Source organism: Cynocephalus volans, chromosome 1 (assembly GCF_027409185.1).
Source record: "Cynocephalus volans isolate mCynVol1 chromosome 1, mCynVol1.pri, whole genome shotgun sequence".
Lineage (NCBI taxonomy): Eukaryota > Metazoa > Chordata > Mammalia > Dermoptera > Cynocephalidae > Cynocephalus > Cynocephalus volans.
Window position 1 is genome coordinate 110,233,078 of NC_084460.1, and position 17,562 is coordinate 110,250,639.

At 41.7% G+C, this 17,562-nt stretch overlaps 1 protein-coding gene across 1 annotated transcript; it reads left to right on the forward strand.

The window, feature by feature from the left end:
• The first annotated feature begins 12,531 nt into the window (after nt 1–12,531).
• Nucleotides 12,532–14,194, forward strand: ADIPOQ (adiponectin, C1Q and collagen domain containing). The gene is made up of 2 exons (XM_063076983.1): nt 12,532–12,745; nt 13,674–14,194. Exons 1-2 carry the CDS (start codon nt 12,532–12,534, stop codon nt 14,192–14,194), a joined length of 735 nt encoding a protein of 244 aa, XP_062933053.1.
• Nucleotides 14,195–17,562: the final 3,368 nt, after the last annotated feature.

Genomic DNA, 17,562 nt, shown 5'->3' on the forward strand with positions numbered 1-17,562 from the left:
GAACCTGCATAATTTTGTTAACCCCATTATTTCCCAAACTCTTTCCTTTGTGGAATGACACATGCCATGTGAGTTAGTAAGCTGCTAAAACAGATACCCAGCAATATAATGACTTAAACAATATGTTTATTTCTATCTCATGTGACAGCCTAGGGCAGGTGGGAAGACTTCTCTTCATAGCTATTCAGGATTCCTGGGCTTCTTCCATCTGGATTTTCCATCATCCCCTAGAACATTGTCTTTATCTGTATGGTCAAAACTGGGTGCCAGGCATATCTGTGTTCACAGGTAGGGAAAAATTGAAGAATCGCGAGTGCAATATTTTAAGGCTCGCATCACTTTCTCTCACATGCCATGGTGAAAACTTAGTCACATGGTCATTCCTAGCTTTGAGGAGTGAGAATTGTGATTCCTAATAAGAAGACCATTTCTATATTACTTTTTTATAGCTACCAATCTGTTGATGTGTATCATGGTTACCCCACCAGTCTGCGACAGAGTAGAGGCTAGAATCTAGGTCTTCCAACTCCTAGTTCAGAGTGCTCATGACCACACTAGCATTTCTATACTCAGTCAACATATATGGAGTCCTCTATGCCAGGAACTATGTCAGTATGAGGGTGGAAAGTTTTATAAAACAGAGTTTCCCAACACATATTTACTCTAGTATCAGGCTTTATTAATGGACAAGCTTTCAGATACAACTTTAGTAGTTTTATAAAGTTTATCTTATAGTTTTGCATCATGTTGCTTCCATTTGTATGTATCCGCCAAAAGGATACATACTTTTGGTGAGGAACAAATACAATGAACAGAGTAGAGAAGTGTGAAATAGATCCCAATGCATTTGAAAAGTGAGTATATGAAAAGGCCATTTAAAATTAGAACTGAAAAGATAAATGTGCATTAGAATGGTGGGTGCTGGGTTCACCAACTAAGTATATGGAAAAAATAAAGCTGAATTTTACCTCATTTCTTAGAACACGAGGAATTGCTTATGCAGGACCCCAAAGCTGAGGACTAGATTTTCTTTCGGTTGCAGCAAGAAAATTATATGACCCCACACAGCCTGGAAGGCTCCCAGTTAGGTACCAATACATAGTGAACCAATCAAAGACTGCCAAACACACTTGAAAGCCAATTAGAAAAACTGCCTTACTTCCAAAAATCTTATCCTTTTAGAACTAGAAAATCCCTTCCTAAAAAAACACTTGCCAAAGACTATCTCGAGTCTTCATCCTTTTAGTTTATAAAACTCACTCTCCTTTCAAATCCTTTTCAGTCTCTAATGAAAGAGATGGTAGCTAACTCCCTTACTATAAGCCTGAATAAACAGCCTTTGATTAACTCTACAGGTAGTTTTTGTCCTTTCAGAAAAAAACAAAAGAAAAGTTACAGGTTGGTTAAATAAAAGAGATGAAAAGAAATCATGAACATTTGGGAAGAAAACATTTTAAAGAATAACCCTGAAATGGAAGGAGTCTTTTGATACAAGACACAAAATCCAGAAGCCAAAAGTAAAATGTTAATAAGTTGGGTTGCATAGTAAGCTAAATATTTTTCTATAAAACATTTTCAATAGGAAAATAAGAAGATAAATCAAAAGTTAAAATATATAACAGGATTAATCTCTCAGGTATGCAAAGAACTTTTAAAAATGAATGAAAATAGTTGAATAGTAAAATGGATAAAAACAGTTCACAAGAAAATAAATACAAATAACCAATAAATATATGAAAAGCTTATTCTCACATAAAATGGAATATATTAAAATGAGACACTGTTTAAAAAAATATTAGAATATCAGATATTTAAATGTTTGGCAGTGTCAGGTATTGGTGAGGCTATAGGGAACAGGTACACTTATACCATGCTGAGAGATGTATAAATCAATATTGGATTTTGGGGGGTTCAGTTTACAGTAACTATCAAAATTTAAGTTGTGTATACCCCTTGATCCTGCAATTCCACTTCTAGAAACTCATGTAAATGAGCAAAAATATATATGTACACGGTTGTTAGGGTTTTATGTAAAGTTTTTTTGGTGTGGTACAGTTTTCATTTCTTTGGGATAAATGCTCAGGAGTATAACTGCTATTTAATTTTTAAAGAAATTACCAAACTATTTTTCAGAGTGGTTTTGTCATTTTCCTTCCCATTAGCAAAGTATGAGTAATCCATTTGCATGCATTCTTGTCCAAATTTAGTATTTTCACTATTTTTAATTTTTAAAACTCTTGTGTACTCTGTTTTTACCCACCTTTTTTCTTTTTGCTTACACTTGGGTTCATTCTTTGTTGTACATTCTACAGGTTTTGACAGTTGTATAATGACATGTATCGGCCATCAGAGTATTTCTCAGTATTTTCTATTTTAGCCATTCTGTTTGGTATGTGGTGATATCTCATTGTGGTTTTAATTTGCATTTCCCTAATGGTTAATAATGTTGGACATCTTTTCGTGTGCTTATTTGCTATTTGTATATGCTGTTTGGTAAAATATCTGCTCATGTCCTTTGCCTATTTTCTAATTGGATTTTTTTTTTTTTTTTTTTTTTTTAGATTTTTAGAGCAAAATTTTATTTTGCAATGATGAAGGTGGACAGAGAACATCTTCCTGATAAAAGAGAAGAGTGATTGAACATGAGTGGAGAGGAAGGACTCAACAAATAGAAGTACCAGATATAAATAATCACCAAGCTGTAATCAGCAGGGAGAGCATTGCTTGGGAAATGTGTTCTCCAGCTCAGAGCACTGTGCAGAACTTTTCTTCCTGTTTAGTTTTTTATTTAAAATTTTTTTATTTTAACATTTATTTGTACAGTTTTGTGGGGTACAGTGTGTTGTTTCAGTACACTCATATACTGCACGAAGGAGAGTTCTTTATATTATCTAGATACAAATCCATTGACACGTAAAACTTTGCCAGTATTTCCTCCCAATCTGTAGATTGCATTTTCATCCTCTTAGCAGGGTCTTTCACAGAGCAAAAGTATTAATTTTGATGAAGTCTCATTTACCAATTTTTTCTTTCATGGGTTGTGTTTTTGGTATCATATGTAAGAACTCTTCACCTAGTTCTAGTTCCCTGTATTGGTTTCCTAGGATTGCCATAACAAATCACCACAAATTTGGTGACAAAAACAAGAAATTTATTTTCACCTCCTACTGTAGGCAGAATATATATGAATTATTTTCACGTTTGCTAATTTTCATCAGATCTTTCTCTTTTTTTTGGAATGGTAAGGGGATCGCAACCCTGGGCATGGTGTGGTCTGCACCACACTCAGCCAGTGAGCACACCGGCCATCCCTATATAGGATCTGAACCTGCGGCCTCAACACTACCAGCACCACACTCTCCTGAGTGAGCCAAGGGGCCGGCCCTCTATCAGATATTTCTAAATACAATAACTACACTTACTCTCAAGCTTTACCCTTTTTTCTATTAGCTTTGTTTCCTTGAGTGTTAACTCTTCTATTTGTTGATGTTGTGGTCTGTGCCAAATCATATCTTTGGTACTTAGCCCTACATTCACCTCTCTGTAACCCCCTTTGTATTCCTGGAGCTGGATGCCTGAAATGACATATCTTAGACTCCTTTGCTAGATGGGTTCCAGTTAGATTCTGTACATGGAAGACAATTGTGTAAGATTGAAGTGGGAAAGAAAGGAGGAACTATTCTGTTTCAGGGAGTGCCTCCTGGCAGTGGCTCCTGTTCAGTAGCAGTGGTGGAGCCACAAGCAAGACAAAAGGTGAGTGTAAGCACATAGGCTACAGTTCAGGGGCAGTAGCCTCTTCCTGATCTCTGGGTAACAGCATCCCTGTCCTTTTTCTTCTCCAACCTTTCCAAAATTATTGTAGCGAATTCCTTGACTAGTATTTTGGTATCAGGAGTGGTCCAAGGACACAGGCTTTCAAAGGTATAAATCTAAGGTTGTTTATCTGAATGGATTGGGCTTGAATCAGTGATGGCCTTCTGGCCAGTGGAAGGGGGTCACAGTTAGTCCGAAGCACGCAGTGGCAAAACAGGTACTTAAATTAGCATCTGAGGATGGCTTGGATGAAATGCAATTGTAGCCAAGTCTTTGGAAGAGATAAAGGAATTTTTTCCTTTCCATTTCCAGGGATTTGGGGATGGAGTAGAATGCTGCAGAGTATGCTTTCTCTGCCTTCTTGCTCCAATCTTCTGTATTATTTTTCAAAATACAATAATTATGCTTAGTTATTGCAGTTAAGTTTATTTTTAAAAATGATTAAGCAAAAATATGTGGCAATACTTAACCATATTTAAAGGAAATTGAGTCATTTGTTCTATTGTTTCAATATCCTAATTCACATACTGACAGGGACTTGAACTGTAGCCATGGTACCCTGGAGGAAATGATCACATTTATTTGGTTATTTCATTCTGTCCTGGAAAAAGACTAGCCTCAAGGCATTTCTGACTATTTTTCAGTTATGCTATAAACCAGTACACCAAAGAATTGCCTCTTTCCACATGATGGCTTTTGTGGTGGATGGCAGATTTCCCTGAGGCTACATAAAAAGACAGGCTTTCACAATGTCACTGGCTGACAGCCAGACCCAACAGTCTTGGTGTGATTTTGGGGCTAAAGTCATTCCACCTTTTGTAATAGTTAAAGTCTGCTGTAACTGGCTGCATTCCTATACGGTTAGAAGACAATACTTTTTATGCCAACCTCAAAGCTACTCTGAAGCACATAACATGAATCTTGGGGTCTCACAGTCCACCAGGAGGGGTGAAGAACATGAGGTACTAGAAAGCATATGGACTTTATAATCAGACAGGTCTGGATTCAAATCTTGGATCTGGGCCTTGAACAAGTCACTTACCCTCATTTAACTCTGGATTCTTTATTTGTGAAATGGGAGACAATCAGCTATCTCCAAGGGAAGATTGAATATGATCATTTATTCACTGACTCATTTATTATTGCTTATCTGTACCAGGTCCTATTCTAAGGGCTAGGGGATACAACATTGAATAGGCAACGCCCTTGCTCACAAGAAGTTTATATTATAATAAGAAACAACAGACGGTAACACAAACCAAAAATAAATAAGAAAATGCTACAATAAAAATAAAACAGTTACATAATTTGGAGTTGCTGCAGTTTCTCTTTTCTCCTTCGCCCAATTTGCCCGCTAAACTACACAGAACCTCATTTTCACAGGCCCCTTATCTAAGTCAGTGGGCCCTTGGAAAGGGCCTCATGACTCTAATTTCAGTGGCCTAATGTGACTTCTCTAAAAATATTTGCATATCAGCAGGAGGCCAAGGCCTTTGATCAGACTTTTACTCGACTTTATTGGTGGACTTGACTTTACTGGTGGACTTTTAGGCTTTGCATGGTCAGTGGAGGTGGTATTTGAGGGCAGGCTGACACTTGCCCAGCCTCTGCCTGATAACATTCTATGTCTGAATGTCTTACAGAACTTGTTGCTGGCATTCTGAACCCTTGCTGGGGTCATGATTTAATTAATCAGAATTTGTGGTTTGAGAGAACCATCTCTGATCCTGTCCTTCAAAAACAAAACATAGGTTTGCCAAGAAAAAGTCTAAAGTGTTGAATGTTGCTGCTTCAAGCCGAAGCCCTCTGGGAACACCTAAGTGGGTGTCAGCTTCCAGTCCTCCAGGCTGCTCTCAGCCCACAGCTGTGTTCCCCAGTGGGCAGATTAGGTATACGCTTAAGGTACTTGCAAAATGGGGGCTCACACACCCACAAAACCTTTCAAAACCTTATCCTGAATTTCAGAACTAGAAAATCTTAGAGATGATATTTCAGTGTCATGTTTTATATAAGTTTTCTGTTATATTAGATTTGAATTACATAGGGGACATAAGCTTTTAGCATTCAGGGCCTCTTTAACTTGCTAAGCCCCACATCAGCCCAGGAACTTCCTCACATCTCACTTCTCCAAATTAATACTCAAGGTCTTTACTCTATCGTAGTCCCCTCCGATGTCTCTCCCTTCTGAAGTGTTCGATGTCTGAACCACGCAATCTCACACTTAATCATTCACAAGGCAGGAGTGTGATGGTAATCACTGGCATCCTGGACTTACTAGGGCAAATCTCTGGGAGAGGGAGGTCTCCTGGACCACTGAGCAATTCATTTTACATGAGGAAGTTTCTCTCAGATGCAGAATATCTTGTTTTCCTGCTATGATCTTGACCCTTGCCCCATCTTCTATTGCTGTGGTAGGAGACAAAAATAAGAACCCAGGCCTGGAAACGCAAATATTTTGACTGAAGCTCCACTTGGCTTCCCAAGCCCAAGCTGGGTTGCACCAGGTTCCTTGGGGTGGAGGCTGGAGGCAGCTGCCAGGGACAAAGTGCCTACCCATTGGCCTGTGGCCCTCACTGGGTTGGCCAATGAGAAAGGACAATTGTGAGGTGGGGACAACCTGCCTCCATGAGTACCAGGCTGTTGAGGCTGGGCCATCTGCTCCACACTTCCATTCTGACTGCAGTCTGTGGGTCTGATTCCATGTTGGAGGGTAAGAGCAATTCTATTATGTTCCAGGCTGGGTGGGGGTGGCTGCCCAGCTTCTGGCTGGGATATGCCCAAGCTCTCCTATCCATAGCAGTGTGGGGATGGATACAGGCACAATTCTGGCCAAAGCAGCACTGGTGGAAGCAGACAGGCTTTGGGCTTCTCCCTCAATTGTCTCACAGCTCCAAGAGAGAAAGAGTTGTTCCTTCTGGTCAAAATGCCTGGGACCATTCTCCATTTTGCCCAACTGACTGTGTTTCAGGTTGCCTACTGAGAGAAAAGGTTGGGGTCAGTGAGGTGGGAGGGTTCACCCATGGGTGAAGTCCAATTAGATAAAGGAGGAGAGGGGACAAATTGCTTTTTAGCTTGACCAGATAGAATGAGGGAAGAAGCACATGAAGAAAAGCCAGGCTGAGCTCTGACCTTAGGCTGGTGTTTGGAATCCAGCTCTACCACTGGATTCTACTCAGCAAATATTTACTGAGCAGATTCTATGGACTAGATACTGGGTTGAGTTCACGAGATACAAAGAGGAGTGTGCCATTGTTGTTGACTTTAGATTTCGGGGATGTCTTACAGGGTGATTGAGAGGTTCAAATGAGATATAGTGAGAAGAGCCTGGCAGATAGTGGGAACTTACAAAGAATCCTATTTTAAAAAGACGTTTTCTGATAGAAGCAACTGAATCTGCCTGGTCTTTGCCAAGCCCATTCCTACTTGCCCCAGTGAGTGTTGAATCTGAGGCATCCTGGTGGGTTTCAGCTGTAGATGCAGATGGTCAGAGTGGGAGGGATTTTGGAGGTCAGCCCCTCATGTGTTAGATGATATGAGTCCCTGGTATGGAAGGTTCTTGTTTTTAGATCAAGCCTCACCAGGGGTGCAGCCACCTAATTCCTAGGGACTCCATTAGGAGTAAGGCCAGCTCTGTCTGACTAGGTTGGGAAGCAAGGAGGAGACTTTTCTGCTAGCAGAATATGTCCAAAGAGCATTAACAGTGTCAGCTTGGTTCTTGAAGCAGAGCAGTAGAAAGGGATTCCTGCATTTTAATCAGCAGTCCTTGTTGCCTCCCTTTCTTAAGCCTTCAAGAGTCTTAAGGAGACATAGGACTTGCTCCTTGTCCTTTTTATGTTGGCTGTGGGGACACACTTTCTACCTACTCCTTGTCAAGCCAGAGGACCAGTGGTCCCAGACACTTGGCTGAGGTCAGGAGGTGATGTCTTTTGGAGAGTAGAAGCTTTCAATCAGGAATTCCTTCATGTGGAGAGAGACTCATCCTAAAAATACAGTGGAATAAGACTCTGCTTTACCATTTCCTTGAGAGTACGTGTGTGTGTGTGTGTGTGTGTGTGTGTGTGTGTGTGTGTGTGTGTGTGTGTGTGTGTGTGTGTGTGTGTGTTGGGCATGGAGATACCTACAGCTCTCCCAGGGCTGAGTGAAAGCTTTCAGACAATCCTTGTGAGAGTAAGGTTCTGCCATTTATCATTAGGTTGTATTGTGTAAAATTGCCAGTATTCTACCATTTTGATCTTTAAAAATGTCAATTTCATATCATTCAACCCAATGGTTGCATGATGCTAAGCCAACATCTTGGCCCCTTCAAGTTTCAGGTTGTGCTATGCTAGAATCAAAAGCAGAGCTATGGTAAGATTAAATAAAATTAGGTTTGAAAGGGCCTTATGCAAATAATACTCCAAAGAACCCTCACCGATTTCAAGGTGTTCTCATGTTTCTCACCTTACAGGATTGCATTTAGCAGATTTGGAGGCTGAGTCTGAAAAGCTCTGTGTAATGAATCCTTTTAGAGGCAGTATAATGTGATGAAAGGCTCACTGGTTTGTAAATCAGAACAGGAATCTCTCAGGTATCATTTCCTTAATCTCCCAGTTTCCTCATCTCCAAAGTCAGGGTCATTTTCTTTCCTTCATAGAGTTGTTGTAAAGATGGCAATAAATAATGTGTAAAAGTTCCTAGCATAGGAACTGGCATCTGTGAGGTTCTAATAAATGCACCCCTCTTCCTTCCCCTCAGCCTCTCCATTTAGAAAAGCAGAGCAGGGGTGAGGTGATTTCTGGGGTCCCTTTTGGCTCTGACATTTGAGGAGTTTGTGTGCTTTAATGTCCTTTCCTGCTGGAGGAGTTGGCACCAAGTTTGGTGACCTCTTTCCCCCATACAGCTCTGTCTCCTGCCAGTCCCAAAGGGGACCTGTTGTTGAATTTCACAAGATTTTGCTGTTTCTACTGAAATTCCAGCAAGTTAAGGTGGAATTTCTCAAAAATTTAAAATGAAAATGAGAGATCATACTATGGCCCTATAGGATCCCCCAAACATCATGGTCATCCCTTTGTAAAATTCGAAAACTAAATTAATCTGTGCCCATGTGAAGTTTGCCAGGAAAGCCAGGGCAGTGATTTGGATTTCAAATTGCACCTCTGCCCTCCTTTGCTTGTTATCTTTGGGCACAAATTACTGAACCGCTCTGGTCCTTGGATTTCTCTTGTGGCAATTGAGTCTTACCTCCTGGAGTTGTGTGGGTGAAATGAGATTGAAGAGGTAATGGATACATAGTGCTGGTCCATTGCAGGAGTTCATAAATATTTGATTACTCCTGTATTAGATTGTTTCTGTTGCTTATAACAAATATACCCGAAACTGGGTAATTTGTAAAGAAATAATATTTATTACTTACAGTTTCAGAGGCTGTCCAAAGTCGAGGGAACACATCAGATGTGGGCCTTCTCTGGTGGGCTGTGACAGCCACACAGGGTGTCACATGGTGGACAGTGGAAGCAGAGAGCTAACCTTCTCCCTGGATCTGTTTTTAAAGCCCTCGGAACCACATATATGACTGCCATTAAATCATCACTGAATTAATCCACTTACTAGGCATGGTCCTCATAATCTAATCACCTCTTCAAGGCACCGCTTTTCAATTACCATAATTTCCCACCTTCCCAACAGTCACAGTGGAGAGTCTCAATGAGCTTTGGGGGAGGACATCTAATTCACAGAACTTCCCTTCTCTTCACTTACGTGTGGGGCACTTTTAAGTTTATAAAATATTTCTTCATACTTTCTTTCAATTTGTTCTCACAATAAAATTGTGAAATAGGCTAGGTAAGGATTTTCCACATTTATAGGCAAAGAGCATGAAGTCAGGGAGGTGGGGTGGGGGCAGCTAAGTCACCCAGAGTTAGGTGGAGCCCAGACTAGAAGCCAGCTTACTTGCTTCATAATCTGGAGGTCTTTTCATGCAATTTCCTCTTATATTCCCCACACTATGGAATGGAATATTAAATGACAGGATGTGTGGCTGCAGTGCTCTTCTCCTCCTGTGCTATACCTGAGAGTCTGTTATTGGGATCTGGAAGATCAGAATTTGATTTCTAGCTCCTCTATGATTAGCTCTGGGATCTTGGACAAGTCACTTAACCTCTCTGAAGCCCCCTTTCCTCATCTCTAATATGAGTGCAGTCATAGCTAACATTTACTGAGTACTGACATTCACCAGACACTATTCTAAGCACTTTAAGTGGATTATGCCATTTAATCCTTCAACAAACATGTAAGACAGAAACACATTACAGTTAAGAACAGATTATTTGCAACTAAGCACTAAGATCATAGAGCCTGTGCTCCTTATTCTACCCCATACTGTCTCTCAAAATGGTTCTGAGAATTAAATGAGATATTAAGTGAGGTAAGGACTTAAATGAGATATTAAGTGAGTGGTACTTGGAATTTAGCTTCATGATTCAAGCAAAAGTTTTCTTTATCGTCACTGTTGAGTGTTAGATTGTAGTCCTGTTTCTTTAATAATGTTTTCCCCTATGGAAATAAAGGTCTTTCAAAATCAAAGTATAACAATTGCTATATCTAAACAAAGAACACAAGAAATTTTGAGATAAAATTTTTTAAAAATTAGGCACCTTTGTACTGACCTTCAAATGTTATTAATTGCTGATTTTCCATGTAGAATTAGGTTAAAATGCAAACTTCTTCAATCAGAATCTGTTCTTGGCGTCAGAAACTTCTTAGGATCATGTACTCATCCCCTTCCCCTCCTCTCTGCAGTACCCCTATCCCATGCTTCTGTCATGGAACCCAGACTGATTGCACCTGTTAGTGGAAAAGTCTGTCCATAACACTGAAATGTTGGGGACAGAATGTGTTCCCTTGGGGTAGGAGAATAGGATCTTGATTTTTAACAGAGGAAGAGAAACCAGAGAACTTTAGAGATCTGTGACTTTGCCCTTCCTCCAAGGGTTTGGGGTTCAGCCCCCAATCACCCTTTATCTTTGGGACCCTCCTTAGCTGCCTCCACTGTTCACATATTCTGGATTCTCTCCTCCTGTCTCCCTGTCGAAAGGAACACAGTCTCATAGATTGTTCCCTCATCATTTCTGGAGAAAACAAGCATCGAGCTCAAAGTTCTCAGGAGTTTTATTGCTAAAACCATAAGGAGAAAGGGTGAAAGTGACAAATAGTGGGAAAGTCTAAAGACACATAACTCTAACAGGTCTCAGGGCAGGCATTATTTCTAAATACAAAAGTGGCTTTGCTGGTCTCTTATACTCTCGGCTTCTCATTGAATTCATCTCTCCCTTGTTATCTTGGGACTAGCCAAGCCTAAGCTATCTCTATTTCCAGCAGCTATTGGGAACACTCTCCTGAGCCCTCCAAATTCAGTAGAGGGCGACAAAGGTACACACCATGATAAGACTGGGTCTTGGATAGACTCATGACACCCAAGGGGTAGCACCTGTCTCTGGTATCACCTGTTTCTGTTACTGTTGTCTCTCTCTCCTTCTCCTCTCTGTCTGCCAGTCTCAAATCTAAATTCTTACTTATAAGACCATATTAGAACTTGATATTTGATGAAAGATGCATCAGATCAGTAGGGAGGAAAAATGATTAATTTTATTAGAGGTGTTTAAGCAGCTAGTTTTCAAATGGGGAGAAATCATTTGATTACCTTGGATCACAGCTTACATGAAAATGAAAAAGTCAGAGATGCATTATAAAGGGAAAATTCAAAATATATCAGACAATAGGAAAAATAGAAAAAAAATAGAATATTTACCAAACCCTAGCATGGATAAGGACTGTGCTGTTAGTGTGTAAGGCCTTGCCCCCCAGTGCTTGTTGTTTAGCAGGGAAATGGGTGAGCAAATCTGAAATTACTGTGGAATGCAAGAAGTGAAAAAACAGAGATAAGCCAGGTCACTGGGGGAACACAGTGGAGGCACAGCCAACCGAGGTGGAGGAAGGGGGACAGTGAGGACTTCTGAAGGAGGTTACATCCACCATGTCTTGAAGACTAAGTAGGGATTAGACAGGTGAGGAGGGGCAGCTAAAAGTGGCCCAGGCAAAGGGTCAGTGGATATTCTCATGGGATGATGCGTCTCTGGCTGTCTAATTCAAGGCAAAGTTGTATGTGTGTATGAGTGTCTGAGTGTGTGCTTACGTGTACATGTACACGTGCATAATATACCAAATGGTCAAACATGTGACCCAGGAGAGGGGAAGAGGAAGCAAGAGAATGGGAGAGAAGGAAGGAGAAAAAAATGAGAGAAAGGGAGAAAAAGAAGAAGAAAGGAATCAGGGAGAGAAAAGTTGATTAGAGCCATCTGAATCATCATTCCTGGAAAACCAGAGGATGGATTTGTGGCAAGTTGACTCTTGGAGCTTTCCCTGTGCTTGGTCCTGTGCTTAGGTATGAAGAAATTAGAGGAGTGTTACCCCTGCCATCACTGAATTCACGGTCCTATTGAGGAAACAAGACTACAAACAGGGAATAATGCTAAGTCTTGCAAATTTCAGAGCAAAAAGAGATCAAAGTGTGCTGAAATGGTCAGAAAAATCTGCCCAGAAGAAGTAAATACTGGGAGAGCACTTCTCAGAAGTGAACTCTGCCGAGATGGAGAGAGTCCTTCATAGGTCCTGATGGGGTGTGGTGTGTGGGATCTGTCTCTGCCATGGCTGACAGTGCACATGTGGATTCCAGGGTTCAGGATGCAGTTGCTGCAAGCTGTCCTACTGCTATTCGTTCTGCCCATTCATGGCCAGGATACCACGAGTGAAGGGATAGAAGTCCTGCCTCCTCTACCCAAGGGGGCCTGCACAGGTTGGATGGCAGGCATCCCAGGGCATCCTGGCCACAATGGGACCCCAGGCCGTGATGGCAGAGATGGTGCCCCTGGTGAGAAGGGTGAGAAAGGAGATCCAGGTAAGAACAAGGGTTTTGGCTTCCTTCATCGCAGACCTCTGCTGGGTAGAGGAGAGCTTCTAGGGCTATATGAGGGTATTAGTTATTAATTGAGGCCTAGATAAAAGGAAGAAGCAAAGCTTTTTTATGTGACTCATAAGCAACATGAAGTGGTTTTGGGTTGGTCTTCCAGGGGTGAGAATAGGTGGTACCACTATGACCAAGTACCCTTCCATTCTGCTCATCTGCATCTATTCCCCATCTTCTTTCCATCTCCACTTCCATCCCTATTCCCAATATGTTCACATTCCTAATACTCCTCTTTCTCTCCACTTCATTCCCATTCCATCCAACGGCATTCAACCACAGTTACTGCACATCTCCTGAAGGTCACAGTCCTGCTTTTGGAGAACTCTTGGTCTAGCTAGGAAGATAAGTCTGATGCACAAGACTCTGTTAGTGATAACTACAGAAAGTCTACTCCAAACATGCCAGACTGAATGTGAACAAGTGCCCAAAGTATAGAACACAGAGAAAGTGCCCTCCGTGCAAACCTGGATTAACAATGAAGGCTTCAAGGAGGAGGCAGGGTTTGAACTAGGTCTTGAAGTATGGGAAGGCAGAATAGAGGAGGGAGGGCATCCTAGAAAGAGGGGATAGAAGAGTACAACTGTAGTTGGTTGAGGCAGCACAAAAAGGCTGGCAGGGTGGAGGGTCTATCATGGAAACTTACAGGAAATAAGATTGGAGATGAATTTGGGGGGCCTACTGGGCTGTGGGGGATGTGGAAGAAGGTAACATCTCTCCCCTTTTGGAAGTTGTCATTGGTGCCTTGCTCTGTAAATCAAGTATGTTGTGGGTGGGAGTCACAGGGACAGTATTTTATGTTGGAAGCAACCTAGACAGGAGTTCTGTTCCCTGTGGTCACTGAGGTACTCTCATTCTCTAGGTCTTGTTGGTCCTAAGGGTGACACTGGTGAAATCGGAGTGACTGGGGATGAAGGTCCCCGAGGCTTTCCGGGAAACCCCGGCAGGAAAGGAGAACCCGGAGAAGGTGCCTATGTATATCGTTCAGCATTCAGTGTGGGATTGGAGACCAGGGTAACTGTCCCCAATGTTCCCATTCGCTTTACCAAGATCTTCTATAATCAGCAAAACCACTATGATAGCACCACTGGCAAATTCCACTGCAACATTTCTGGGCTGTACTACTTCTCCTACCACATCACAGTCTATCTGAAGGATGTGAAGGTTAGCCTCTTCAAGAAGGACAAGGCTGTGCTCTTCACCTATGACCAGTACCAGGAAAAAAATGTGGACCAGGCCTCCGGCTCTGTGCTTCTCCATCTGGAGGTGGGTGACCAAGTCTGGCTCCAGGTGTATGGAGATGGAAGTCATAATGGACTCTATGCAGACAATGTTAATGATTCCACCTTCACAGGCTTCCTTCTGTACCATGATACCAACTGATTACCACTAACTCAGGCTTTCACTGGGCCAAATAGCCCAAAAGTCAGTTAAAGAATGGTCACCAGGCTTTCAGTGTAGTTAGGAGATTGATTTTATTGTAGTTGGAGGGCACTGAACATTATTCATTCATTTACTCATTCATTTACTCATTCATTCATCAGGTACCTTTCAAAAAAATGTCATATTATATATTCCCTGTCCTGAAGAAGACACATTTACTGAGGAGCTTCACATACATGATAAGATAACTGACTACAAAGAAGTAGTTGACAATGCTCTTTTGTGCTCATTGTCTCTCCTGATGTTCATGTCAATCCTGTAAAGCACACGAGAAAGATATTATTCTCCTCTTTTTACAGTTGGAGTCCTGAGGCTGAGAGTAAAGTGAATGTCTAAGGTCACACAAGTATTAAGTAGCAGAGCTAGAAATTAAACCCAGAGCCATGGACTTTTTCCACTAGACTGTGCCACTTTTTAGAAGTACTTGGCCTCTTTGGAGTGTTGGTAGGGGTCTGTTGCCCACCCCACCTGAGGGCCTCTAAATTTGCCTTCATCACAAGTTAAGACTTCCCCCCAGCAGAGCATCCTCAGAGAAGGTTCCATCCAGCTGGACCACTGAGTGGTCCCTGCCCTGCTCCATACTTCCTCTTCTCTGTGCCTCTCCTCACACTCTGCCTTGTGGCTGGGAAAGCCACTGCATATCCACATGCTGAGCTTCTCCTCTTTGTTCCTCAAGGCTACCTGGCCAGGAGCTTCTCTAATGTGATAGCTCACATTTTATCAGGAATGAGAATCCTGGGTATGAAAGACATCCTCTCACCAGGCTAGGGCAACAGTCCAGTTAAGGACTGTGCATCCTTCACCTCTGAATCTCTTGCAGGTCCTTCCTAAATGTCTCATGAAGACCAATCTTGTAAATCTTGTATCTACCCAGAATTAACTCCATTTAGATCTCTCAACATAACCAATCCTTATCCACAGAAACATTTTCATTTAGGAACTCCCTGATTTTAAGCACCCAATCCTTGCTCAATTAGACAGATTGAATCTTTTCCACTGAGGTTAGGGATGATTGTGCTTTTCAGCACACTCAAAGAACTTTCCCTCAAGGAAGAAGCTTGAGCCTGAAATGTAAAACTCAAGGAGGAATTTGGAGGCCATTCTTTCCTTGAGTACCAACAAGGGTGGGGAGTACCTGGGCCTCCTGAATTTATTCTTATTCTTTAAGAATTCCAGATAGTTGATGGTGGTAAACATTCCCTCAGGAGACAATAACTAGTGTAATGCTCTTCAAAGGTTTTAGAAAAAGCAGAGTTAATAGTATTCTGTATAAATATAGAAATGGAAAGCCTTAAAAAAAATTTTTTTTTGCTTACAGTTTTAAATTTTGAATGATTCCCTTTTATGTGTTTACTGCTATTCATTAAGTGATTATTATTTCTACATACAAAGCTTTGTCTTTTAAAGTGCTTGCATATCATTATTTTCTACTGTCCAGCATTAAAAGTAAAAGAACTTACTTCATGTGACTTTTGTTTTCATTTTTGGAGAAAGAGATGATGTTTAGAGAGGGGTAAAGAGGTGAGAGTAAACCTTGTGTGAAAACTCTGTGGTGTGAATGACAGAAAACTCAACTCAAACAAACATAAGCCAAACCAAAAAAGAGAAAAAAGAAAAGGAAAGAAAAAAGGAAAAATTTATTCCTTCGCATAATAGAAAATACCAGAGCTGTTCTGTCTTTAAGTAAGGTTTGAACCAGAAGCTCAAAGCAATCAAGTTCATTTTCTGTCTGTCCTTCCACTCTACCTTCCACGGTGTAGGCTTCACCCTCAGGCTTTACACAGTACTTGTATAGCTCTAGGCTTTTCCTCATGATATCAAAAAGATGGTAGCCTGTGCAACTCTCATACCCTCACACCACACCATCAGCTAAATAGACATCATCTTTTCTGGTAGTTCCCAAAGAGGAGAGAAGAAGCTCCCTTTCCCAGAAGCCTCAGCAAGTATATCCTTGCATCTCAAACTTGGCTCTGGCTAGGTTGTGTGCCCGTCTCTGACCAGTCACTGGAGTCAACAGGATGGAATGTACTTATTGTCTTAAGTTAACTGCGGCTTAAGCTAGGGGTAGTTAGTGGTATTTTTCCTAAAGCAAAATCTGGACACTGTTACCAGAAGTGGGAGAGTGGATGATAGATGCAAAATAACACCTCTCCACAACAAAGTCTTGATGCTATGTGTGAGCTTTTCCAGGTTTCTCAGAGAGAGATTGCTGGAAAATTACTACTGGTTTTCCTAAAAATTCACCACACAGCTAACGTCTGGCCATGCTCACAGTTTCACATCTGGGTAGGGTGGTATCCTTACAGCTCTGGACATGGTCTCACATTAACTCTAAGATCCCTGGGGCAGGATCATTTCTTTGTGGTACCAGAAGCACAGAAAGGGCCAGTCTACATAACACCTCCTGAGAGAAATTGTGGCCAGGATTTTAGAATTAATAGTTCCATGATGCCTTCAAGTATAATTGTGAATTTGTCTGTTTCTCTCTAGTCTAGTCAGCTTTTGCTTTGTATGTTTTAGAGCTCTATTGTCAGGTATGTACACATTCAGTATTATGTCTTCTTAGTGAATTTACCCTTTTATCATTATGTAATGTCCTTCTTTATCTCTGGCAATTTTCCCTGTTCTGGAGTCTACTTTGTCTGAAATTAATATAGGCACTCAACTTTCTTTTGATTATTGTTTATATGATATTTCTTTTTCCATCATGTTACTTAAATATGTCTATATGATTATATTTAAAATGTGCTTCTTACAGACTGCTTGTAGTTGGGTCTTATTTTTTTCCAATCTGAAAATCTCCGTTTAGACATTTATACGTAATAAAATTGTTGCTACTGAGGTTTTCAAGATGGCGACGGCTGCAGCGGCTGGCACGGAGTAGCTGAGGTGGAAAAGGCGGCCACTGGGCCTCAGGCAGCCGGGAAACTTGTGGACCTTCCTCTTGCCATCTCTTAAGGGAAGACCGCTGCTGCTGGCCGGTCGTGGGGGGTGACCGCCACTTTGCCCCCGGCAGGAGAGGCTGCCTCATTTACAGGCAACAGCTTTGAAGTGTGGAGCAGGAAAAGAACTGTTTCTTAGCTGCAAAAGCGAGTCTCGAAACAGGGAACACTGCACCAGGGCTGCTGTGGATGCAGCCAGGATCCCGGAGGCCAGGGCCGTGCTGAAGGCGGCCAGCTGCTCTATTCAGGATTTGAGGTTTCAGGCCGGCATTAAAGAAGATTCCTGGGAGCGCCCGAGCCGCTCCGCGACTGAACAGCCCGAGGCGGCAGCGCCGAGAACACGGAAGGCGACAAACCAGAGACAGA

Bases quoted from the DNA above. Each gene is read 5' to 3' on its own strand.
- ADIPOQ (XM_063076983.1), top strand. From the start codon at position 12,532: ATGCAGTTGCTGCAAGCTGTCCTACTGCTATTCGTTCTGCCCATTCAT. The intron at 12,746-13,673 runs GTAAGAACAAGG...CTCATTCTCTAG, and splicing joins GGGTGAGAAAGGAGATCCAG to GTCTTGTTGGTCCTAAGGGT.